We start from the raw sequence: 25,133 nt of genomic DNA on the forward strand, positions 1-25,133 counted from the left end.
AGGTTTCCAAACCTGACACACCATCTGCTATTTAAAGCTAGACCTAGTAATATGGCAAGGACCTCCATTTTCCTGGTCCCATTAGCTTTTTTTTATAGACCTCCTGCCCATCTTGGGCAGAGCCCATGTAATTTCTCTCTAAATCGAAGCGCACAGATCACAAGTTTAAGCATATCCCATGGGACCGTTAACACACATTCAGATCATTTTAGACAGACAGATATATATTTAGTTTACTACTTTCCAATGCACTGGCTGTAGCTCAGGTTCCACTGCATGCACCTTCTGTTTCATGCTGTATACCCACATCTAAAAGATTCAATGCACTCTCCGACTTGGATTGACTTACTGGTCCTAAAGCAGTTCTATCATCTGTTACTACCTGCATTATACCCATGATTGATAAAATCGCTAGTTAAACCTACTGTTACCCCCCCCCTATAAGGTCAACAGCAGATGCATCTCTTACTCTGGCCATGCAATATAGAACTCTTTCTGTCCTTAGCTGGAACGTGGCAGGCCTAAAAAGGAAGATTAATAATGAGGACTGGAGGGCATTTGTTCCCAAGTATGAATTAATTCTATTTCAGGAGACCTGGCTCACTGTTGCTCCGTATTTTGAGGGTTACACTTGTTATTCGAGCCCTGCTATTCCTTCTCCGCACGGTGGTGCGGCCGGACGATTAGCCTATGTCTTCAGCTGGAGGCATCACAAGTTAAATTTGGTTCCACTTCCTTTTTAGTGCTAATAATTTGCGCCCCAAAGACTAATATGGTTTATGATACATTTCTATAACAATGATTTTATTAATACTAGTTGTGCACACTATAATAGTCTACTTAATTTTATATCTAATTTACAAACTCAGTACACAAGACATTCATGCGAAAGGACGCTTCATTATGCAGGATACAAGGGGGGCAGAGCTTTTTAAGCATCTTACTGCTCACAGTCTGGTGGACTTGCTTGATACCTTAGGGGCAGCAAGCAACACGTTAATATCATTTAGAGGGGAGGAGAGCCTCCCTTATGGACTATATGTTTGTAAGCCCTGATTTTTTACCTTGGTTTTCCAAAGGAGAGATCCTGCCCACAGACTGGGCGATCACAACGCCTTGAGCGATACTATGTCTTTACCGCTCAAAGGATTAGCCCGTAATAGTAATATACCCTCTCTACGTAACATTCTACAGATTGCTTAAGGCTAATTTGTTGTTTGAAAAAGCCCAAAGACTTATTAGCAGCCTTACTTAAGTCACACCTAAACATATTTTGTTACTGTCTAGCAGAGAATCAACAAGACTCAATGGCCTCAAACTATGATAGGCTAATATGCACAATTAGGGAGTCCATGCTCAAGTCATTTTGTACACTGAATATGGATCCAAGATAGTTCGATGGTGCCTGTTCTCAGGCAAATAGGAAGCTGAGGAAAGCTGTAAACACATGCCCCAGGATCAGGAGTGAAATCTCTGAGTATAAAATTGCACTCATAAACAGGAAGAAGGAAATATACAAACAAGATTGGGAGCATTTGGAACAAGCTTCCCTGGGAAAGGATAGCAAATCCTTTTGGGACTTAGTAAAGCATATCAGAGCTAGGATTTCCCCTTCTAACCCTCCCCTGCAAAACAACATCTTGGGCGCGGATTGGGTCACCCTCTTCACTTCTATCTACCACATTGAGGACGCAGCTAATGTTAGCTATCCTCCACAATAGATTGCAGAATCCCCCTCCCCACTTTTATTAACAGTACAGGAAATGGAGCTGACTAGCCAACATAGCAAAGGTAGGAATGCAGTATGGCCCAGATGGGGCACCTATGGATCTGTTGAAATCCTCGCTCGAAATATGGGGTCCCCTTATCACTAATACATTTAATACCTGTCTATCAGTTACTAATCCCCCTTATGGACTACGGTAACAACTGTGCCTATATTTAAAAAGGGGAACTGTATGTTGCCTAAGTGCTATCGGCCTATTTTTCTCATCGATAGTACTATTAAAATCATTGGAAGAGTCATCCATAACAGCTTGGTTAAATGGGCAGCTGATAGAATATACTCTCCCCCTTTCAATTTGGTTTTCGGACGAAATTAGGGACTAATGAACTGTGTTTTAATTTGGGGTTGACTATTTCTAAATACACTAATGCCAGGCTCTCCCCTATCTACTTAGCATTTATGGACGTATCCACTGCCTTTGATTCAGTAAACAGAACCAAACTCTGGTTAATGTTTCTGGATCAAGGCGTGGACGCCCCTTTAGTAAACGTCCTGTATTGTCTACACTCAGAGCTCTCAGCTTGAGTCCGTTTAAGCTCTCACGGGGAGCCCTCTTCTGATTTTCCACTGAAGACTGGAGTGAGGCAGGGGTGTACAATGGCTCCCTTATTATTTATATTATATATTAATGGTCTAACAGCTCATTTATACTCCTCCCATTTAGACATATCTAGAATAGCAGGATACCTGCCTTACTGTATGCTGAGGACGCGGTGTTACTACCCCTTACTCCAAATGCACTGAGACATCAGGTGGATTATTTTGCCTCTTTTATGCATAACCTGAACTTAAAAACTAATTATACTAAGTCACATACCATGTCTTGTGGTCCGGGCAAACTAAGGTTATACAAAATCAGTATTGATGGGCGCGATTTGACAAGTATTGAAAACTTTTGTTACCTACGGTTAACCTTTAGTTCATCAGGTTTGTGGAATCCCCATCTTGCTCAGGCCAGCGCTAAACTAAATAAAATCACTGGCACAGTTTGCAATCTTATTATACCAGACATTCAGGAGACTTTGTTCCCTCCACTGAAGGAATATACTGCACAATGTATTAGCACAGCCACCTATGGCGCAGTAGTTTGGGGTTTTACTATATGTCGTCCTCTACAGGCTGAGGAAAACCGCTTCTTGCGACGGTTGCTGAGCTTACCGCCATCCGCCTCTAGTCTCATTACCCACTTCGAGTTGAGCCAGGGTTTTATAGAAGACAAGATTCAGCTGGCGCCACTTTTATTATGGGTCAGTATCTGGTCGAACTAAGCAGCTAAGCTTTGTAAAGATATTCTATCTGATTGACTGACGTTGGATAAGGCCTATTCCATACGGTGGCTGAGTTACACATGGGACACTTTTGGATCTCTCTGTATATCCTCTTGGTTTACTGATCCCAGTGGTATCCCCAAAAATGCTAAGAAGGTGGTGAATATATTATGTAAAGACTATTGTGTAAACAGACTGAAAAACAAGTTATCTAAATAGTCGGTGTTGCACTATTGTAGTCTCCTACATACTGATGAATTCCCCCTTATATTTATCCATGGACTTGTCTAGATGGGAGCGGTCACTTCTCTTTCGATTCAGAGCAGGGTCAATTCATTGGTCCTTAGTCTTCAAAACATTTTTGGACCCAGAGGAAAATATATTTTACACGTGTCCTTGTGACAAAAATTCTGAACAATCACTATTGCACTTTATGTTTTTCTGCAATTTGCACAGCCTAGCATGAAAGCACTTTTTAAGACCTTTGTTACGGAGGCTAGGTTTTCGACATTGTAGACCAGCTCTCCTTTATTTACAAACTTTGAGTTTACCCGAAGTTGTTTTCAATGTCTGTGCCTTTTTTTAAAGCAGACTTAGGGCCTGAAAAACCATGTTAGGTTAATTTGCTAGAATTATGGTTTAATACATGAAGCTTGGCTGGGATGTTTTGGCTTAATTTAGGGGGATAGCAGGAGCGCATAGCAGTGCCGATAAAGAGGTTTTTGTTCTCTCGCCTTCCCCATTACTCATTTTAAATTTCAGCCATTCTCTGTATGAGTATAATGGTGTTTTAAAAATGTGATCACGACTTGTACTTATGGAATTTTAAGCGTGTCTATGTGTATATATCTTTTTATCTGTTTTTAATGCAATATCCTATTTTAAAATGTTATGTGTGAATATGGCTATGTGCAATATTTCTATGTATTTTTATGGTCTATTTCCATTCAGACTGAATAAAGTTATATTGATATTGATGCCAATGGGAAGAGGTGTGGCGCAGTGGTCAGGACGACTGACACCGGAACACAGGGGCTCACGGTTCGATCCCCGGCCGCAGGTCAACCCAGCACCATGTGACTCTGGGCAATCGCTTGCTTAATCTTCTCGATGGCCCCCAGCGCCTTGACGCCCTCGGGTAATTGTTCACGCTTTACAAATACTGGATTTATATAGTTTCAGGGCTGGACTCGTGCATGGGTTCTTAGAGCTCACACAGATCTCTCAGCTCGGTTCGCACTGTTACTTTGTTGGCTGGCCGACCACTGTCCCCCACCACAAACAGCACATGTGCTGAGTGCTCCTGTTTTTCTTGCACTACATTTAAACATCTGGGGTAAAAATGGGGAATGAAGAGCTCAAACAGTAAACATACACTATTCAAAGGTTCAGGAATAACAAAATGACCATCCAGACAAATACACTAGAGGTATTAAGAATTCAATAGGGTGAATCAAAAACATCAACAATGCCATATGTGGAGCTTAGAAGAACTATGATATTAAACAAAGTTGGACATTAAGAACAAAAAAAAGTAAGAATGATGAAGAGGTGATATAAAGAAATCACAGTAGTGAGGTAATGCATCGTCAGTAATTGTGTCTTGAGCCTGGACTCTTCTACCTCCTTTCGGAGACTAAATCCAAATAGAGTCGGTCTGGTGGAGGAATCCTCCACAGAGTGGCCTGGTATCAAGCACTGCATGCTCGGCATAGGTGGACTAAGTGCCCAGCGGAGGGATCCTCCATTGTGTGACCAGCTATCATGCACTGCAAGCTCAACTCCAGGTGGACTAAGTGCCCAGCGGAGGAATCCTCCATTGGGTGGCCAGCTATTAAGTTTTACAAGCTCGACTACAGGTGAGCTAGCTACCCAACAAAGGAATATGCCACTTTGTGGCCAGGTATCAGGCACTTCAGGCTCGACTCCAGATGAACTAAGTGCCCAGTGAAGGAACCCTTCACTGTAAGACTGGCTATCAAGTATTGCATGTAGGTGGGCTAGGTGCCCAGTAGAGGAGTCGTGATCTGTGTGGCCAGGTATCATGCATTGCAAGCACGCCTCTAGGTGGACTAACTGCCCAGCATGTGGATAGCTATCAAAGGGTTGCAACCTCGACTCTAGATGGACTAAGTGCCCAGCGGAGAAATCCTCCCTTGTGTGGCTAGTTATCACGCATGGCAAGCCTGACTTCTGGTGGACTAGGTGCCCAGTGGAGAAAACCTTCACTGTAATGCCAGCTATCAACTATTGTAAGCATGTGAGCTAAATGCCCAGCGGAGGAATCCTCCACTGTGTGGCCAGGTATCACGCATTGCTAGACTGACTCTTGGTGGACTACCTGCCCAGCAGGGGAATCCCCCATTATGCAGATAGGTTTCATGCATTGCAAGCCAGACTCTAGGTGGACTAAGTGCACAGCGGAGGAATCCTTCATTGTGTGCATTGGAAGCCTGACTCCTGGTGGACTAACTGTCCACCATGTGACCAGCTATCAAAGGGGTTGCAAGCTTGACTCCCGATGGGCTAGCTGCCCAGCAGAGGAAACAGTCATTTTTTGGCCAGGTATCAGGCATTGCAAGCTCGACTACAGGTTGACTAAGTGCCCAGTGGAGTAACCCTTCACTGTAAGTCCAGCTATCAACTATTGCAAGCTGGTGAGCTAAGTGCCCAATGGCGGAATCCTCGATTGTGGCCAGGTGTGAAGCATTGCAAGCCTGACTCCTGGTGGACTAACTGCCCGGCGGAGGAATCCTCTCCACTGTGCGGATAGGTATAATGCACTGCAAGCCAGTCTCTAGGGGGACTACCTGAAGACCTGCACTTTGTCTAACCTAGCTGTCTAACCCATATATCAATGACAGCTAGGTTAGAGAAGTTTAAAATGCGCATGTCTGGTAGGCTGTACCAAGCTGGCCGGCCAAAGAGACATGCACATGCTAAAGCTCACAGCTCCCTGCTGCTGCCACTCGGCAGCACTGGCCCTGCCCCGTCCTGACACTTAGCTCGAGAAATGGAATATATCAACTTTATAACCAGAAATGGTATATATCAACTTTATAACCATTTTATTTTTCAGCTCTGGGGTTTGTGTGGCGACGCTCCTCCCCTCAAATGAAGGAGTCGCCCCTGTGTGAATCTTTCTCACCTCATGCTAATGTATCAAACAGCTTACTAGGGCATGCGTCCATTGGCATGTATGAGTGACTTCCCCTGAGGCACAATTTGACTTCACCCGACTCACTTCCCGCCACCAAATATTCCACCCCAGGTGAGCAGAACTTCAGGTTGCTGGTCACTGCGTTTCTAAGTGGTCACAGAGGACTTTGTAGCCCTGGGTTGCAGAGGGAAAACAAAACAGTCACCACTTGGCAGCTGCATCCCTTGCATTCCCTACTGCTGGACTTTCCGCCCTAGGACTCTCTGGCAGCAGAGAGCGAGCCTGTACGCGGTGCCACTGACAGAGAAAGAGCAAGCGGCTGACGACTGCGGCACTCACTGCTCTGAGCTGCAGTAGGAACTTTCTCTTTGCCTCACAGGGACCTTATATGCCCCCCCACACACATTTTGTTTCAACTTTGCCAGCTTTGCGAGGTCTGGGACTCCGCAATATCGCACCCCCTCTTCCGCGCATGTCCATCTAGGGAAAAGTGCAACCTCTATGTATCTAACTCAGGAATGCGCGTGTCCATAATTTGTTGTGTATAATCCAGTCATGGCTCCATATCAATGAATCAATCAGGAATCAGTTATAAACAAGGTAAACAGCCACCCACACAGAGCAGGCATTCGAATTTGTACACAAGACAGTGGGCGCTGAAAAAGTCAGATGTCTCTTACACCCGTTTCGAATAGTTTTGGAAGTTAACACCTTTAATTGATGGGTTTTTTAAAATGCTTTTTTCTTCCTTCCTTGAATTAGTTGAGTGGCAGCGTGATCAGTTTTTCATACCGGATCTGTCCTGAAAAGCACCCCTCCATTTCCACCATTAGGGTCAGAATGCCATCAACGCTGTAGTTACAGACTCTTGGTTAAACAGGTGTTGCTGAAGAAATGGTGCAAACAGCTGTAACTTCTCTCATTGAATTTTTGGTTTTGTTTGAAGTCTTTTTCCACTTTTACACCCGCTAACTACTATATACTGATCACTATGTTGTTGCAAGGTTTTTGACTTTTCCATCACTGTATATTTTATATTAAATGCATATGAATTGTCACATATCCCGGATCCTTGTGGAATTTAGAAATGCTACCTGCAGAAGCGGCAGGCATGTTCCTGCCCAATGCTTTCTAATGCCATCGAGTGGGCCCATCTCTGACGTGTAAGGCCGCTTCTATGTCAGGAACTGGGTGTGAGAATTCTCGAGGAGCCTGCTCAGCCCTGAAAGTTTACATTCTTGTGAGAATTTGAATGACGAGTGTGTACTATCACACAATTTCAGTTTCTGCACCTGTGTAGTCTTTTTGTTTCAGTTTCGTCACATGTTCAACAATCGAGCCCTTTGGAAACACACAAATCTGAATTGTGTACCGGTGTGCCTTTTGCTTTAAGCTCTCAGGGTGTATGTGGACCCCCTTGTCGATGACTCTGTAATTCACAGACTATTTCGTTTTGTTTATAAATATATTTTAGGCTTCAAGATCGGCGTTAGCAGTGATTTTCACATACTTTTTAACATTTTCCTTACATGTTTGTGGAATATTGAAATTGCAGGAGCAGTCATTGCAGTGGAACAGCTGCTTATAACTTTTCCATCAAAATAGCATGAATATAGACTCAAAACAAATCCTTAAACAACACAGTATTAACCCAGGTTTCCTCGTGGAATACACAGTAGTGCTATGTATATGCTTACATCCTCTCCAAGTAAGATTGTCATAACAGTGAAATGGTCGTTGCTGATGATTTATTAGCATAGAAAGGCAATTTAAATGTAAACCATATTCCCCATATATGGTTACACCCTACCGCAAAACACTTTTCCAAATATTTCGGAAAATATGCTTCAAAATGCACACTGGATACAAATAATCCAAAAATGGCCCTTAGCAGGGATGCTGATACCACCCTTCATCCAAACACATTCTAGCAGAAAATCTATGAGTGATTTGCTCGATAAACCGAAGGAAGTTCTCAGATTGGCCTAAATCCAAGAAATGCTTCTGGTCAACAATTTACTTACTCAAAAAGCATAACTAACCACTCTACTTTTTTCAAGTTTCTTACTAATTTCCTGTTTCTGTAGTTCTAAATAAAATTAATGTATTTTTGTTTTTTAGTTACCATAGATTTTCTACTTTTGTGTTTCAATTTTACTTCAGAACTGCAAGATTGTAATAATTTTTATTATTGTGTTGTTTATTTAACTTGACCACCATTTCATTTGAAAGATGGACTTCCGTTGGCCTTTTACTAAGATTCTGAATCTTGGTGTTTTTAAGAGAAATCATCAATGATCTATGAGTGCCATTGTGGTAGGGTTTTTGGGAAGGCTTGAGCTAGACGAACAGAACAAAATAATGTTGACGCCTGAAACGTTAAGAAAAAGCCTACCGTCTGATAGAGCCAGCCGGGCGTAGTCATGGTGACCTCAATTTTCAGCAAATACAGGGCTGGGAATAAAACTTTCTCGTAGAACATATGAGTCAGTTTGAGGGCTTTGTGGTCAAAGTTGGTTTTAGATTGCAGTAAAAATTGTTCTTAGTGGGTTAACTCTTGTGCTTTTTAAAGGTTTCATTCAATTGGAAGTGTGTATTGAAGCTGTTACAGAAAGGGAGGCCTCGCCCGCTGAGCTGAAAAGTGTGGTCTTGCAGCTGTGGGAGGACAAGTTTAGAATGAGAGTCTTGAAGGAGTTTGAAAACGTTTAGTGACTTTTTGCCTGAGTAGTTCTTATGACTATTTTATTCTAGTCAAAAGAAACAAAATGGGGAGTAGAGAGGTACCACTCAACATGAGTAGTGGAGGTGGATACACCCTCCCGAACTTAAGTTAATAAACATAGGGATCCACCCTCAGGTATGTATGTACGTCAAATCCTCCCAGATTAAGCCTAGAATCCGCATCGGGGAGGTCACATGAGGCAGGGCATTGTCCCAGGAGTAATAGCCTATCAGGCACTCCCTCCACTCGTTCTAGGCTCATGGTGCATAATCCCTAACATTCTCAAGTTAACGACTACAAAGACCCATTGAGGCTGTCGCATCAATGCAGCATGTCCGGATTTTTGACGCATCGCCCTGGGCACCGACTCTTCATAGGCACAGCACCTCAGTAAGGAACTAAGGCAAGGTGTCAAGAAACCAAAGTATCACCTCCCCTTCCAGTAAGGAATCAACGCATCATCTGCCCTGCCAGTAAGGAACAGATGCATCACCTCCCCTGCCTAGCAGTAAGAAACCAACGCATCACCTCCCATGTCAGTAAGGAGCCCACGCATCACCTCTTTTACTTTTCCGGCGCCTCACCCCTCCTGCGCATGTCTTCGTCTTTAATTTTTGACACATCTCAGGTACTTTGTGCTAAAGGAAAAAACATCCATTGATTTCTATGGCCTAAACTTGCTTAATTTTTGAAAAGTGATATTTTGACTTGTGTATGTTGGATTTTGTCTTTTTGGTCTTGTTTTTTCAGACAGATATTGGCTATATTTCTAAACTGTTGTGGACTCCTTTAGTGGTGTTTTAACTGTGCTACAGTGTGTATATACAAATGCTTTACACATTGCCTCCGAGATAATCCAGACTGCACATGCCAAGCTACCAAGGGGGTGAGCAGGGATTATGTTAGCTGTGTGACCCCCTTAACTTGACTAGAGTGAGGATCCCTACATGAAAAGGGTGCAAACCACTGCTATCTAGAGACCCCATTTCTAACAAGACAGTTTGAGGTTTAGGCAGAAATATACCAGCATTTGCAAAGCACACAGCTACTTCCGGAGAGGTATCCCGGCGCTTGGGGCTCTCGGGAAGATTAAGCGAGCTATTGCCCAGAGTCACATGGTGCTGAGCTAACCCTCCACCTGTGCCGGGGACCGAACCATGAACCCCGTGGTCCGGGGTCAGGCATCCTGGCTGCTGCACCATACCTCTTCCACAATGAAATACCAGCATTACATTTTGATAACTCTAAAAGTGGGATTTTAAATTTAAAATCTGATCTCACAATTAGTTTTAGATTTTAATTTCCGCTTACAATGAGTCCTACAACCACTTTTACAACTAGTCCCAAATTGAAGTTATAAATGATAAGGAGTTATAATGGAGCCCAGTTCTTTTCTATGGGAAAGACAGCTTTCTTGTGGTGAAAACGACTTTGTACGTTTTTCAATGCCAGGATGTATAAAACTTTAAATATACATGTCCTAATATTTAAGTACCATGCAACCTGCACTATGAGTTTTTTAGGCCTACTTTAGGGATGACTTATACATATTAAAAAAGAAGGTTTGGGCCTGGCAAAAGGGTGATTTTAACAAGTTGAAACACCAGTTTAAACTGCAAATACATGCTGCAAGGGCAGGTTTATAGATGTTTTACACTACTACTTCAGTGGGTGGCACAATGTGTGATGCAGCCCACTTGTAGCATTTAATTTACAGGCCCTAAGTACATATAGTACAATATACTATGGACTTAAAAGTAAATGAAATATGTCAACTTGGTGTATTCCAATTTTACCATGTTTAAAATGGAGCACTTTACCACCATACCAGCCATGCAAAAACATAGATCTGCTTATAGAGCAAAATAAATAACACTTTAACAAGTAATTGGCAATACAAGAGTTTACTCATGTGGCAACCTGAAACCTAGGTCCTTGCAACTGATCTAAAAAAAAACTCTACTTCAGCTTACAATTTGAGAAACATTAATTTATGTGGATTACAATAATGATAATAAATGGTTCTACAGCAGATTATTTTGCACATCCCAGCCAGGGATGGTGGAAAGATTTTTACCAACCTAGGTGAAGAATACATTTAGCTTCCCCTCATCACATTGTGGGCCACATTTGATGATGTTTTAAATAACATTTGTGCATCGTCCAATGGTGGCACTCTAGTCAGCTGCACAGAAGTATGTTTTTTTAGATTATTATTTATTGTAAAACAAGCATAATTATTTCTAGCAGTGCTGCTATGTTTAGTTGCACAAGTTGGTATATTGGACCAGCATAAGTATGGGTGGACACGCCCAGGGGATGCTGTTTATTGAGAAAGTGAATGACAGCTGGCTGCACATATATCAGTCACAATATTCGAAAAGAATAGACGATAGATGATACACACTTAATGCCAGTTATTCTGGGATCACATTGTGTGGCGGTGACTTGCAGTAGAACCGTAACTGACCACCAATGCTATTTATGACAGCACCACCCTTGGCACCAATGCAAGAACCATAATGGTAGGGAACCAGTAAGATTTCAACATTCTATGCAACATAAAAAAAACCAGTATATTTGAAAAATTCAAAACAAGACAACCTGAATGATTGTGAAGAACAAGAAAAGTGCTCAAATTTGTAAGAAGCTGCATACCCAGACGTGCTTGTCAACGGTTACAAATGAAAAACAAGCATTGGCATAGCCAATAGGTCTCGCCTTTGAAACCTTATAAGTGTTTAGCCAGAGCTATTGGCTTTGCCAATGTATTTAAGCTATGCTGTAAAGCAGCATGGCTGCTGTGCAGCATGTTGAAACGTTATAATAAAAAAAGTGTTATAAGTATTTTTGTTACTTTATATGCAAACAATAAGACATTATATAGAACTGCACGACCCTATTAAAAAAAGAATTAACTTAAAAAATGTCTTCTAGTTTTCTTGTTCTTGCAATGCTTATTGAGAAGAAGTGGAATTAAAAGTATTATTTTTTCTAATATTACAAGTACTTCTCCTTACCTGTTTGTATCTTTCGGTGTCACGCTTTAGAAATCAGTAAGACATGTAACCTTCCTCATATGGTGGAAAAAAGTATTTTTAGTCTTCCATGGTACTCCCGGGGGGATTGGGGTTCATTGTTAAATCTCCTTGTATGTATGTATAAGTGAAACTCACAAGCGCAAATAGGTATGTTCACAATTGCAAAACCGTTTCAAAATTGGGAGAAAATGGTTTTGTGCTTGCAAATTGCCTCTTTTGTTTGCATTTTTATATAGCACAAACTCTGACCCAAAGGTATTGGAGTGCTTTACGTGAGCACCAGTTACACAGCACAAGTGCACATTTATTTTTGGTATGCAAGGGGAGAGTAAGTGAATTTCCCAGAATAGATAGACACTACAATAGACACATTGAAGTATACTTCCATATTCACACAATAACGTACAAAGGCTAAGACCAGGGCCACTGGAATTATACGGCACGGCTAAGTAAATTATGTGGCAGGAGAAGGCAAAATTACATCAACTCACCACAACTCAAACAGACTAGGTATGGCGATCGGTTGATAAACACAAGACCTCAAACACACTTACAGTCACATATTACAGACTAAACAAAAACACAAACACACATGCTGCTTTACAGCATAGCTTAAATACATTGGCAAAGCCAATAGCTCTGGCTAAACACTTATAAGGTTCCAAAGGCGAGACCTATTGGCTATGCCAATGCTTGTTTTACTAAAGTTGCAGTAGTCTGGACATTCTTCAAGAGGTGGGGAGGAAGTATGCATTCCACTAGTCTAAACCCGAATTACCAGTCCTCCGGATCTTGTTTTCCTTCTTTTTACTTATGCCCACTCTTGATCAGCTGCAGTTTTTTGCTTTTCTTTTGCCACTTTAAATCTGTGGCACTAACTTCGTTCTGACTTGTATTTAAAATGTATGTCCACACGATGCAGTTTTAGTCATTAAGTGTGGACGTAGTTATTAATAGTACCTTGTTCCGCATGTTGGAAGTAATGCAAATGCTCAGTCTCCTCTGACATGTGAATGACTCCCCCCAGCCCTTCTGCCTTTAGAGACGCTGCCACTGCCCCTGTTCAACTGTGCTTTTTGCAGCAGTGGCTTATCGTGAGTTTCTCAGGCGTCATCATAGCGGCGCTGCTTGCACTAGGCTCCTGAAGGCCTGTCTGCCCGTGCCCCCTGCTCGCAACAGACTCGAGCAGACAGTCTGCGTTCATACCAGGCTCAGGTGGTTCAGTGTCAATCACGTGACGTCACATACTTGTGTATGTGGAAATAACAGCAGGGCAATCTCCTGAAAGCTGAAAAGACTTCTGGGGTCAAAAGCCATGGAAAAGACTAATTTTTCATTAAAAGAATTGCGGATAGATGCACAGTTCTTTATTTGAGAAGGGAAGTATCGTGTTTCACCCGCCTTGAGCCAGGGAAAGGCGATGCTCGCCTCTTGGAAAGGGAAAGGCTTCTGTTGAACAGTAGAACACACTCTGCCATGTTTACATACAGCATGTGCCGATCACACAAGTGTAAACGGTGGCCAGAGTTCAGAGAGCACACATGTATACAAAGTGTGAGCTCAACACACATGAGCGTGCTGCGGAGTGCAGAGACCCTATTCTTATACAAACTGAATTTAAAGTGGTAAATTGAAATAATGGCACAGCTGAGTTCTGAGCAGAGCACTGGAAAGGCAGACCATCTGTGCTGTAAAGAGCTGTGACTCTGCTCTGCCATTATGTGAGGAGCAGTTACACAAAAAAACAAGCAGGGGCAGTAACAAAGAAGCACAATTCCCAATCAGAAGCTAGTAAACAAACTAAAAGCACACCCTCCTACGTCATCTGAAACAAAGATGGCGTTGGCCTGTCCAGATAGGCTGTACTAAAAGTGGACAAGGCAGTAACCCAAAAGCCCGATTTCCAATCACATGCCGTCGTTTAACATAAACGATGATGGGTGCCAATTGGAAACAAGGGCGGGGCTTAAAGTCCCTTCGGAAACTGTATTGATTCCAAAAGGCCCTTGCATGGCGAGAGCAGTACATGCGCGCTGCTAACGCCAGGTGAGACCTAACTAGCTGTAATGGGCAACGGCTCCTGTTGCAAGACTCCGTACTGTGTTGGGAAAAGAGTTGATTCTGAACATGACACAATCACTTTTATCCCATCAATGGTTAGTCATGAAAATTAGACCATTACACGATAATTAACAGCAGTTAGGGAATTTGCATTGTGAGAATGATTGAGTGGTTATAATCGAGAGGACTACAGATACCTCAAACTCGAGGTTACTAGACTTCGAAAAATGCAATAGCATCCATCCAGTCACTCTCTTATGATTTTAATCTTCATTAAGTGTCTTGAGCAAAAGCTTACCACCGCCATTAATGGGTGAGTAGAAACATACAGTAAAGGTTTAGCATTAGAATAATCGACTTAACATTATTATGTGCAAATAACACTTTTGGCCAGGCTGCTATGTACTATCCGTAAATAGCAGCTGTTCTTCCACATGGTTTTATCATGTCTTGATTATACACTTTATCTCTTTGACAACTGTGGCTCTTGGATTAAATCATACATAGGATTCCTGATTGAAAAATCAGAACGCCCCATGCAGGAATTACAGGGAACCAACGCTGGCTCCCAATACTCTGAGAGACCCAAGTAATTTGATATGGGTCATCAACATAGATAAAAGTATAAGCACATAGCTAAAATTTCAGTCTTAGCCATGAAATCAACCCCTAAGCACCAACCTCTCAATTCCATTTTGTCTTGTCTCATTGCAGACCCAACAATGTGTTACAAAACAAGTCCATAAACACACACCACCATATTGCATCATATTTTGCTCCATTTTAACCCTCTATGAACAAAAATACCCTTCAAAAAGCCTCCAAATTTCAAACCAATCCTTATCACATCTCTTCCGCTTGGGTCATCTTGAGCTTGGACATCGTAATGTGTTATGTCCAAGCTCCTCAAGTAGCAAATCTATAATGAACACAGACTCTTTACACTGGCCCCTAGTAGGAGTTTGTTTCATGAACAACGGTGTTTAGATTAAAATGAAGCAAAAGCTCCATCTGTTAAAAGGACCGTCTAGTGAAAGGTGTCACAATAGCTTTTACAACCCAACCAGATATCTTCAATCAGAGGAGATTCTGGAACCCTTAGTGTTAGAGAATGTTGATGCTGTAATATTGGGTTAAAGGGCAAAGAGTGCTTCTTTTCACTGTATGGACTTCTTTAACACACAATGAACTTAAAAGGTCAGCACATGAAGGACATTCCACATTATGGTAATTTAAAAATAATTGTCAGCAAACAGTAAGTAGCAAGGGTTATGCTTTTACTCTGAACAAACTACATTCTATCCAAGGCAATTAAGATAATTCAAGTACAAAGTAAAGAACACTGCTAACTATCCTGCCTAAAGGATTTCAAATTTGTATCATATTAAAACATTCAGAACAATCCCTCTGATTCAATGGGTACAAAATGTTGTCATTAAGAGGTTTTATTGACTTTGGAAGAGTGTGCAATTAGTTCATGTGTTCAAGAGAATATTTATCATCTCTGGGATGAGAGATTAGGAAAACATTTCAGAGACATTGATCTCTTCATACAAAAAAAAAATCAATAACAGTATTCTTGTGGAAATACTCACCAACTCCTTCAATCTTATCAGCGGTCTTGCTCCACGCAACCTGCCATGTTTCCATTATCACCTGGATTGTCCTCCTTTCAGTTGACGACTTCTTGAAATTGTATACGGTCATGACTGTCCCCAACTCCAGGGTTCTCTTGATCAAACTCTTCTCATATTCTGGGAGTGCTCGATAGTCTGAACTTCTTCTCCTGGCCATTGTGGCTCTGCTTGGGTGGCAAACCGATATACCTTAGAACTGCTGAAAAATGAAAAGACATTGTAGTTATCTTCAGCAACATTCTTGACATGTCAGTTTAATCATATTATTTTACTGATATTACTAGAAAAGGACCAATTAAAGGACTCACCAATATGCAGTTTTGAGCACAAATGCCCTACATTGTGCCCTGTGACTTTTCTCACTTCTTCTGGCAATTTTATAATACTTTGACAAAGAGGAGCCTTCCTATAAAGTGATGGAACTCGACTAATGGATTGTTATTCTTCCAAACAATCAAAGCACAAAAAGAAAAGCGGTCATAATCATGTGTCCCAAAAATAAAAATAAAAAGTGAACAAAACTTTCATAGAAAGGCTTCCGCATCAAAGGAGGGATAACTAACATGTCCGCTATTCATCCTCTCTTTGTGCTTACCCTATATATTTCTTTTTTATAGTGAGTTCCTGATCTGCTTCTTTCAGAGTGGGTGAAACCCTATGACCATTTATGCGTTTATTTCTCCTGCACTATATCATAAACTCTTCAAGCAGAAAAATGTATGTCAACGTTACGTCATCAGGCGTCGTCAATAAAATAAAAAACATAATGTAACAAGTCACAGTGTCAACACTTTATTGGGTGGAATTCTGAGACTGTCAACAGATAGGAAAAGGTTTGAAAAACGTATTTGGAGCTAGGCAAGAAAAGCATTAATCAAATCGGCTACATAGTAATAAGAGATTAGGTAATTAACAGGGAATGGGTGGGCCATATGCATGGCATGCATGGTGTACTAGGCCTAGAGTTGGTGTGGACAACTACTTTTCTCCCACACAAAAGGTCCAATGTTGGTCTTCGATTAATATCAGAAATAAGAATGTTTTAAGTAAAAGCCCGATGTACCTAGTGTATTGGACAAGTACATTCCTGATTACCCAATAAGAATGTTTTTCATATTACCAGATCAGATCAGATCAGACAGACTTTATTTCGGCAGTAAGCCATAAAAGCACAAACAGAAGGTATACATAAAACGCCAATCTTCAATTACACACTAATATGGAAAAGATTATGTATACCATTTTGGCAAAACTGCAAAGATACAAAAAATGCAAGGATTTTAAAATTCATTCAAAGACTGGAGGCAAGGACATCACAATAAAGAAGGACAAGAATTCTACTCAAAAACAGGGCAAATATACACATGTTAAAATTATATAAGACCGTTGCAATAAATAGAGTTAAAATTCCAATAAAAACAAATTCAAAAGCTAAAAATGGGTAGGTGGTGTTTACCGATTCACTCATGGGAAAGAATGCAGTTGTAAAATAGCAGCAAACACATTTAATAGGCACTCTTAACTGGTTACGGAGCTCTGGATCTCGATGATGGTTCTACGCATGTGCCACATCGCAAGCAAAAATCTAGAAGTTGCAAAGACAAATAATGGGTGGGTCCCATGTTTTAATAGCCTGTAGGCCTAGGTATAATCTCTAATTCCCAGGTCTTTACACAACTGGAGCACCCATTTGGACCTTGGCCTTCTATAAGCCGGATAGAAGAGAAGGACATGAAGAGCTGACTCTTCGGTCAACCTACACCCTGGGCAGTCCAACTTGATGCTTCCCTTCCATTTGTTTGTAAATGCTCTAAGGGGAAGCACCCCATGTCTAAATTGCAGAAACAATTTCTTAGCAAGGAATGGTTGGATGTTATTGAGCTCTGGTTCAAACTTTTATTGCAGTTTAACGTCCAGAAACCTGTGTGTCAGGGAGCAGGTATTAGTACTCTGAAGAAGTTGGTATAGATTGTATTCTTTGATAATAAGCTGCAGGGTTTTTTTAAAGTAAAGGAGCAGGTCTCCTCGGGCGAAGACCACAGGGTTGCCAGCTCCAATGTATGACATCTGGTATGAATATGGGATAACCAAGGTAAATTCCCTGCTCCTAGAACAGATAATACATCCTTCAGTTCCTTCCTATAATTTGATAACTCAGGTGTGCTCCATAAGCCACAGGTCTGAAGTATAATGTTTGAAAATGCATCCTCCAGACTTCCTCCCCTAAGTTGAGTTCTATTGCCGAGTTGCCTTCGGACTTCCCAGTTCTCACTAGATTCCAAAAGCCTCTTGTGTCTGTATTCTCTAGGGCCGTTTTAATTGATTCCCATTTATCTAATTCCCATGTTGACTTTGCTTCAGCCACAGTTTTTTTGTATACTGCCCTGCATTCTTTAGTGCGAGAAATATCCTTGTCTTTAACCGCTGACAGCAGGGCACTTTTAGCATCCCTGCATGTTTTATTATACCAGGAGTGGTTATTTTTGGGGCCTGAATTATTTTTCATATTACCACCCAACAGCCGTATGAGAGTTACGTATACACTTTGCATATGAATATCCTACTCATTGGTAATGTAGGTTTTGGAATGGAAAGAAGGAGTGGTACATGTTATCTGCTGCATCTCTACAGAATCCGTTGGTGAGACTAACTATGTGAACAACACACTAAGAAGAAAGGAAGGTCTATGCCTTCTTTTTAAGGTTTCACCTGCACAGCGCTTGCGCTGTGCTCGAGAAATCTATTGTTTTTATTATAAACTTAAAAATGGGTATGCATCCCGCCTCCTTTCTTTTGTGGCTTCTCATTGTTTCCTGTGCATGCCACTTAATTTTCCTCCATTTCTATTGGAGGTAGCATAATTTCATGCATTTTTTTACCAATGCTTGTTCCTCATCTGCATCTCTTAACAGTTTCCCATTGCTTAAATACTATAAACATCTGCGTTGTTGGAACTATAGTTTCATTAAAGGTGTGCCTCATAATGTTTCTTTGCAGCAGATTTATAAAGCGCAACTGTATCACCAGGAATAATTAAGCGATTTACCCAGAATCACAGAATGTTGCGCCACCGAGACTCGAACCAGGATTCTCAGCTCTCAAGTCAGCTGCTCTGGCCACTGCGCCACATCCTCTCCACTCCAATGATTCTTGTTTGGTTTGCCAAAGCTTTGACCTGTCTATCACGTTTAATGTATCAGGCAGCTCCTGTTTTCTTTCACATGTCTTTCTGATTACTGCATCAACAGTAATACCCTAGAAACAACATATGACATTTATAGTGTTTCCATGACATTAGATTCTCGTTATTGTACCATTTAGAAGTGTAATTTCAAGACAACCAAGATTGCAATTACTGTAGTGATGGAGGTATATTAGCTGTGTGTACCACAGAATATTATGTCACTGTATTTAACCTGTTTGACCATTAGCAATGTTTTCAATTAATGTGCACCATACATGATTTGTTATACACTCATTAGCTTGCTGCAATGCAACAAGTAGCATACCTTATCAATCCAAACTGCTGTTTTGCAGTGTTTCTTAGTTCCTGGCACATTGATTATAACAAACGCATTTGGTTTGAGGTCTCAGTATTAATTATGTTTAGTTCATCGGCTCGCAGGGAGGGGCTTTGTAACTATCACAACTTTGCCACACTATCTTTACCTGCTTTCAAACACTCTCTTTGTACTTGGTTAGACTGTCTTATGTCCTGCGCCTTAAATTAATACACCTTTTTGACTGTTAATTTGTCATCCGATCCATACAATCGACGGTGCCCACCAGCGCGACGGTTTTATTCACGGACATTTGGATGAGTTATGGCGTTTTATTTTTTAATCCTGTATTCTGGTCGTACATGTAGCTATTCATAACTTACGGTGGTTCACCTCTTTTGGTTTGCTTATGAAGTGGATGCCTGATCAGTGGTCCAGATATTCACCAACACTTTTTTTTTTTTAACCTTGAGAGCACTTATATTTTCACCTGCAACCAGTGTCGCGATGCTTTACACTTGCGCTGTTTTAGGTTTCACCCGTTAGGTTTTGACCCCACACTTGTGACACTTGTAAGAGAGTTTCTTCGTTTGTCGTGGGCGGTGATTAACATAAACAACTTATTTTTCATCACATAGGCGAAACCGATGCTTTATCAATGCGGGTTTTCATTGATTTGATGCACATAGGGAACTCTGAGCTTTATATCTCCACAGTAGTACTCCAGGTATTAAATGTCCACAGATCACCTTTGGGTACAAACATGGGAACAGTGGTGGGCACCAGAGCTATTCTCTCAAGTCAGTATCATCACACTAGAGAACAGAATAGGGGGTCGTCAGGTCTTGCTTCTTTCTCTTCCCACAGACCAGCCCCACCTCCTGTAACTCCACCCAGTTCACAGAAATCCACTAGCCTGGGGAGGAGAAAAATAGGACATCAACACAGCATCCCATGATCTTTGTTCGCCACTGCTACTTTTCCCAGCTGTCCCTTTTAACATTAACTGCAAATTATAGGTCCACCGCAGACTGCAATAGGGTAGCAATTGCCAACTTTACCCCTTCCACTTAGACTTCTTTGCATTGGTGGGGTACAGCCTAACACACTCCCTAAACCACCAACTACAGCCCATCATGGCAGTATGCTATTTTGCTGTGATGGTGGGTTTTAGGCAGTCTTGTTCTATGCTCTACCGGCTCAGCCTTTTTTCAGTCTAGAAGGTATCTAAGCAACCTATTTATTTCTAAACTAATAAATGATGCCACTCTAAATATCCTAACTTCAACCAAAATTCAATCTCAATTCAACTTAAGAACTTAATTCATATATGAGTCACTTTTAATGGTTCATTTTATTTTACTAACTTTAATTTATACAAATTAAACTCCATAAGACTCTTTCATTTTCATCTTCTAATTATGTTTCAACATATAATACATGGCATAACTAAAAACATTCTTCACGAGCTTTAAACACACAAACCCAGGCATTCATAGTCATTCACATCTACGAACGCAAAGGGAGTTCCACAAATATTGAACAGTATGACACATGCTTCCGGTGTGGGGTGACACACTGTTGCAATGTTTGCGGCACTGACAGAGTTCAAGACTTATTTGATAATGGCTTGTTGATTGAGCCTTAGTGTTATATAATCTATTCTTATTGACTCTGGATATACAGCTAGACAATACAAGGGACATTTATTAAAGCTCCTTTCACAATTGGACACCTCTGTATACCAATGTGAGACTGTGATCATGAAACAGCTTCATTTGATCTTCGTTGAATCACCTGCACTGGTACACTAATTACAACGAGCAGCAATATATGGAGCCCTGATGAAGGTCCATACAGAAACGAAACACATGAGCTTTGCTGGGCTGAGATGATTTCAGATGCTTTGGATGGTTTTGGGATAAATGAGTAAAGATTATTTTTCTACAATAGAAGATTCATGGACTTCTTCCAATGATCTGGTTACAACACTGTGTGATAAGGATTTCTCCTGCACATTGGGATTGATTATAAGTTATTAATTTGAACAATCATTGAACTGATTGAGTGCTTTCTCCTTTTAATTTTGGTACATGGCAAATGCAGTGCATTCATTATTACATGCTCAATGGAGCCACAGAACTGCATAATGCACTTACTGCTGCCCATCATTTTAGCAACAATTTATTCATCAAGGGTAAACAACACCTAATCATGTTAACTCTAATCAGGGACAATTGTTCGCTGCACTTTACAGAAAAGAGGTCATTCAAGCTAAAATGTAATATAAAAAACCTGTAATGGGTAACATGTAAAAGGTGCTATATTGTCATCAAGATGTTATGGTGACATCATAAACCGTGATACCCTGTCATTTTCAAATGTCATCATAACCACGAGATGGTAATATATGATCATATTAAACAGCTTGCAGTTATGTCCTTTGTATATGCTGCATGTTTATTTTGGTTTAGTTAGCTATCGAACAGTGCAATGTTTACTGAAAACAGTAAGTTAAATACTATACTATACTATACTATACTGTTTGGCTGTCTTTAGTAAAAACAGGACAAAATATTCAATTATCTACTTAACAACATAAAATTTAAGATAAACTCATGTTCTTAACTATTGAGCGTATAATAATTGGAAGGCAATCTTTTCAAATATAATGCATGAAAAAAAAGCCAATTACTAGTAGTATCTACTTAGCAAGTATTCACTTCTGCTATCTTCTAAGGCCCTCATTACAAGTTGTCCAGACCTTGTAGCGGAGATACTAGTAGACCCAAATTTAATTTATAGTATCTCCACTGCAAAGTCCAGCAATTACAAGGGATTTGCCAAAAATGGAAAATAACCGCTCACACAGGATTTGCAAGCTACTTGACTATTCAGTTTTTTACCAAATGCATACATTTTCCATCTGATCTGAGAAGGAAGAAAGTGTGTGTGCAAGAAAAGGTCCTTTCTTGAGTGGTAACTCCCTAATTGTGGGTACATTTTACCGGTGGTGTGTGAGCTCTGAGCACTTGGCCGCTGTCGTCCAGTGCCCTGTGTAGGTGCTCATACCTTTAAAACATGTACAATTGGCTAATCCCTGATATTTAACTTACTTGTAATTCCCTAGTATATGGTACCATGTGTACTCAAGGCCTGAAAGTTAAATGGTACTAGAGGACTACAGTACTTATTGTGCCACCAATAAAGTGAACATATAAAACATCCTCTAGGCCTGCCGAACCAGACTAGCATGGCAATTTTAAAACTTCCATTTCAACCTATTAAATTCACCCTCTGAACAGGCATAATCCGTGCTTTTATCAACATAAACAACCCCTAAGGTAGGTACCAAATGTTCCTAAGCAAGGTGCAGGGTATTTAAAAAGAGGGACATGTGTATTATTTTGATTTTTAAATGGGGTTAAGTCTTGAATTGACTCATTTTTTATTTTTCTTAAATAATGTATTTATTCCATTTTTTGCACCTTTTAGATTTCTAAAATGTATGTTAATTTGCCCACACTCAAGAGTAGCAGAGCAAAAAGCCCTGTGCAAATACAGGGAACTGAACTGAATTTGAAGCACAATGCTACGAATGGAGACTATAAAAAAGTCCTCATTGCCTAGTGAGGACATTGCCTAGCACGAACCTCCCCTGAGGCAGAGGCAACTCCAGGAGACGAGAATGAAGAAGACGAAACCACTCCAGACAGTGGAGATGAAGGGGATCACTTATCCTGGCACACTCTCTTAAAGGTACCCTCCAGGGCTGGGAGTGAGAGGAGCTCACCCAGCACTAGGTCTTCTCAACTTGCCCTCCACTAAATGGAGCTAGAGGCTAGTCTGGCAACCATCGTACTGGAGGAAAAGAAACTTGCCCTTGAGGGAAAGAGACTGGCCTTGGAAGAGAAGAAGTTCAGACTGAGCCTCAAGCCCATTGGAAATGATGGCAGCAAAAATGTCGGGTGGGGGTCATACACCCGTCATCTGCCCGAGAGCATTGTGCTTACCTTTATAAAGGGAGTTGACATTGCTAAATAGTTTGCTTCTTTTGAAAGGGCTTGCATAATGCTAGAGGTTCATCAAAGCACTGGTGGGGAATAGCTGAATCCTACGCCCACATGAAGATAGCCCTAGTGGAAAACTTTGGGCTCACACCAGACCTGTATAGGCAAATGTTCTGGGACACACACAAAGACACACAAAAGACCTAGGTGGACTTTGTGAACCTCTAAGTGAAGGCAATAGAGAGCTGGATACAAGGTAATACGGTAACCACTTATGATGGGCTGTATAATTTGATTGTAAAGGAGCACATTCTAAGCCACTGTTCATCAGATGTATTACACCAGCATCTAGTAGATTCCAAGCAGTCTAACCCCAGAGAGCTATACAACACAGCTGATGAAAGGGTATGCACCCGTCTACCCAAAAGATCTAAGGGGCTGATCCCAAGAAAGGGATGCCAGGACCACAGAAGGGAAAGGAGGGGAGCAACACGCTTCAAAAAGAGACCACCTAAGAGCCCCAAAAATCTGAAGTAGAGAAAGAGTTCCAATCCATTCCTGACAGGCAAGAAAGTGAGAATCCAGGAAGAAAGAAGAAGAGCTTTTGAGAAGGGTAAGGGCTTTGATTGTCACCAGTCATGGCACAAGAAGGGGGATGGCTCGTGCCCCAGGAGAACACTCCAATAGAGTGACTAATGTCTCCTTGCATGAGGATTACCTAGGTGAAGAGATGTTAGTAGCCTTTAGTTGGGAAATGGGCACATATGGTAAGCTGCTGTTCCCCGAGTGTGGTAAGAGCTTCTTCTACTTCTACAGTATCACACTGATTGGGTTCCATGCCAAGGCTCTGGCAGATTCAGGTGCCAGCCAGACCATTGTGGTGGACAGGCTTGTTTCCTCAGAGCAGTACTTACATTGAGAAGTCTGTAGGAAGAGAAATTCCCATGGGCATGAAACTGTCCCTAGAGTGTGAGGAGGTCCTTCCCAAGAGAGGGTGGTGGTCAATCATAACCACTCCCCGGACTGCGTCCTAGGAAGGGCGCTCCCACAGCTGAAGAAAGACCCAGGTTGAGTGGCAGCTATGAGTGCACCAACCACTAAAAGTGCTGGGGATACTGTCCCTGAATGCGGGGTATGGTGGCCCTGGAGAGGAGGAAAGGGTAGAAGGAGGATGAGCCCACCCGGAGTGAGAGGACCAGGGAGCCCTGGGCGACCAGCCCATGTAGAAGAGGACCCCAAGAGGGGCACTGGGGAGGCCACCTCGACCTAGTGATGATACCTGCAAACAAGGCATACTCCTGGCCCGACTAAGCCGGACCTGGGAGGCAAAATGGGCCACCTAACTTTGTTGGCCATGATGCGGCTACTCACCTGCTCATTTACCTTTGTGGGTTGGCTAGGGTTAACCCTATTCCAGATGGTGTCTTCAAGTGAGGCAGGATCCCCCTGGACCCAGTTAGTAGTTAGGGCGGAGATGGACCAAGGGGCAGCACTATCCAAGGTATGATTAGAGGGTAGGCCTGAAACTGTGGAGGTAGAACCAACTCCCTTCAGGGAGTGGGCTTGATGGTAGGATGTGGTACTGGAACTGACCCCACCAATGCGGGTCTTTGCCACTGAAAACTCAAGGAAAACTGTGAAGATGATGGCTGTGACTATAGCTCGAGGGCGGAGCGGGCTTGTGTAAGAAAATGCCTTTTTTATTTGGTCTCCCCCACTTATTGCTAGATTTTATTGCTGATGCATGAACACTGGTGCACTGTTGTCCAGTGCTCAGTGTATGTGCTCTGACTCCTAAAACATTTGTACAATTGGGTGATCCCGGATTGGCATATTTAACCTACCTGTAAGTCCTTAGTAGATGGTACCTTGCATACCCATGGCCAGTAAGTTAAATGGCACTAGTGGACTTCAACACTTATTTTTGCCACCGCTAGAGTGACCATGT

The 25,133-nt window shown here is 41.6% G+C and overlaps 1 protein-coding gene across 3 annotated transcripts in view; it reads right to left on the reverse strand.

The window, feature by feature from the left end:
* PLCG2 (phospholipase C gamma 2) overlaps window positions 1-25,133 on the reverse strand; it is a 436,087-nt gene that overhangs the window by 329,493 nt on the left and 81,461 nt on the right. Inside the window, exons 1-2 of one of the 3 annotated variants that reach the window (XM_085638504.1) lie at window positions 18,722-18,805; window positions 15,634-15,874 (exon numbers count right to left, since the gene is read on the reverse strand). In XM_085638504.1, coding sequence (XP_085494630.1) covers window positions 15,634-15,832 — 199 coding nt within the window. In that variant the 5' untranslated portion in view covers window positions 15,833-15,874; window positions 18,722-18,805. Of the gene's footprint in view, window positions 1-15,633; window positions 15,875-18,721; window positions 18,806-25,133 lie in introns of those variants that run through there. The other 2 variants (XM_085638502.1, XM_085638503.1) reach the window with 2 other exon arrangements.

This window comes from Triturus cristatus, chromosome 12 (genome assembly GCF_964204655.1).
Source record: "Triturus cristatus chromosome 12, aTriCri1.1, whole genome shotgun sequence".
NCBI lineage: Eukaryota > Metazoa > Chordata > Amphibia > Caudata > Salamandridae > Triturus > Triturus cristatus.